At 51.0% G+C, this 2189-nt stretch overlaps 1 protein-coding gene across 1 annotated transcript; it reads right to left on the bottom strand.

Annotated features, from left to right (window-relative positions):
• Nucleotides 1-901: 901 nt before the first annotated feature.
• Nucleotides 902-1585, bottom strand: LOC116631991 (rRNA 2'-O-methyltransferase fibrillarin-like). Its single transcript, XM_032403539.1, has 2 exons — nt 1581-1585; nt 902-1388 (listed from the first exon to the last, which is right to left on the bottom strand). The coding sequence occupies exons 1-2, from the start codon at nt 1583-1585 to the stop codon at nt 902-904; spliced, it is 492 nt and encodes a 163-aa protein (XP_032259430.1).
• Between the last annotated feature and the right edge of the window lie 604 nt (nt 1586-2189).

The following is a 2189-nucleotide window of genomic DNA, read 5'->3' as shown; positions in this document are numbered from 1 at the left end:
CTGATAGAATAACCAAAGCACAAGCTGGGGCCGCTTGTAAACTATTATTGGAACACAGGCCCACCATTTGTTTACCTCTTGTCCCTGGCTACTTTTGTGTCATAATGGCTGGGATGAGTCGTTGTGACAGAAACCATGTGGCCTGCAAAGTCTAAAATATTTACTATCTGGCTCTTTATCAAAACAGTTCGTGGACTCCTGCTATAGATCTTGAGCTACATAGGGCAAAGTTCTGGTCTCCTGGAACCTGGCCCCCAGCCTAATGAATAGTATAGTCAGTGAGTGTTGGGGGATGAATAACTGAGTGGGTAAATTAATGAATGCAAGGCAAGCTCATTTGGTAGAGGGTGGGCCCACACGGTGGGAAAACCAGCAAGTCATTGACTTTCCTACGAAAGTGCAGGCCACAGCTTAAGTTCAAATCCAGCCAAGCTCCCTTCGCCTCCCGTTCCTGCCCTCATTTCTGCCATGCCATATTTTGATTAAGATGTAACCTTTTTGTCCACGTGCAAAAGCACTGGACTCGTGTAGTCTGGGATGCCGCAGAGTCCTGAGCCGGGGAGCTGAGCTCTTGCCATGAAGCCAGGTTTCAGCCCCCGTGGGGGAGGCTTCGGTGGCCGAGGGGTTTTGGTGACCGTGGTGGTTGTGGTGGTGGCCGAGGAGGCTTTGGCGGGGGCAGAGGTCGTGGTGATGGCTTTAGGGGCCGAGGCCGAGGAGAAGGAGGACGAGGTGGTGGAGGTTTCCAGTCTGGTGGCAACCGGGGTCGTGGTCGGGGAGGGAAAAGAGGAAACCAGTCGGGGAAGAATGTGATGGTGGAACCTCATCAGCATGAAGGTGTCTTCATTTGTCGAGGAAAGGAAGATGCACTTGTCACCAAGAATCTGGTCCCTGGAGAATCAGTTTATGGAGAGAAGAGAGTCTCAATTGTGGAGGGAGACGACAAAATCGAGTACCGTGCCTGGAGCCCCTTCCGCTCCAAGCTGGCAGCAGAGGCCGTGGAGTCGCAGTTGGCCTTAATAGAAATCACAAAGTGTCCTCCGTTATGAAGGAAAGTGTGGGCGTTCAGGGCTACGATCCGGTTCTGGTCTGGCTGGGCCACATCGGCAAAGATCACATCCACCATTGCAATGAGCATGCAGTATTTGTGTGGGTGCTGAGCATCTTCAATAACAGGAATAATGTTGGTCCTCTTCTTGGCCAAGTTAATGAGGTCATGGCCAGAGAGGTGGGAGAACTCAACTGCATAAACTAGACCGTCCGGGCCTACGATATCAGAGACGTGGGAGACAGTGGTGCCTGATGCAGCCCCAAGGTAGAGCACCTTGGCCCCTGGCTTGATATGGATCTGGTCTACGCCACCCAGGATTGCTGCTGCCAGTTTCCCTAAACTAGGAAATGAGATTACCTGGTTTTAATGAGGTTAAGTGGAAATGGGTTGGCGTCTAGGGTAGAACCCATGCATGAGAGGCACTATGGGAACACTGGTCTTCCTGCCACGTGTCCAGTCCACACGTCACTTGGCTCTCTGGCTCACTTCTCTCTGTGTTCTGTCCCCTTACCCAGCAGAGCCTGATCATTACCCCATCTCTCCCAGGCTCCCTCCTGATTAGCTTTCCATTCCCTCTGTTCTTTCTATTTCTAGTGCTGCTGCCCAAGCTCGGGGAACTAACCCTGGTCTCTCCACCTCCACCACCTCAAGCACTTTGAAAGTTCTATCCCATAGAAAGCCATCAATCAACTCCACCCTCAGTCCTGTTACCACTTTGATCGCATACTGTTCTGCTATCCAGTAACCATCCCCTCTTCTGATGACAGCACCTCAATGTCCTTTTGGAGAGATGCTCCTCTCCCACTCTTTCCTGTGGTGTTCACGGGGCTCTGACACTGCCCCAAACTCTAGGAGTGAGCCATGGCCCAGGTCTGGTTGGCTAAACCCCCGACCCCTGACTACAGTGACTGGTTCAGAGATGGGCACATGACCCAAGACATACCAATGGGACTCAGTTCTGAGACTTCTGTTGCTGCTGCTGGAACACTGTTTTGTTTTTTTTTTTTTTGTCCAGTGAAGTTTCTAGAAGTATCAAGATATAAGTCTGAATCTGAATAAAGCCAACCTGGAGGAAAACAGAGCTGAGAAGTAGGAAAAGCCCCCAGATCCAGCTATTCCCAAAGCTAATATACTTCCTGGA

Source organism: Phoca vitulina, unplaced genomic scaffold (assembly GCF_004348235.1).
Source record: "Phoca vitulina isolate PV1807 unplaced genomic scaffold, GSC_HSeal_1.0 scaffold6, whole genome shotgun sequence".
Lineage (NCBI taxonomy): Eukaryota > Metazoa > Chordata > Mammalia > Carnivora > Phocidae > Phoca > Phoca vitulina.
This window is presented reverse-complemented; position numbering and strand designations above follow the sequence as displayed.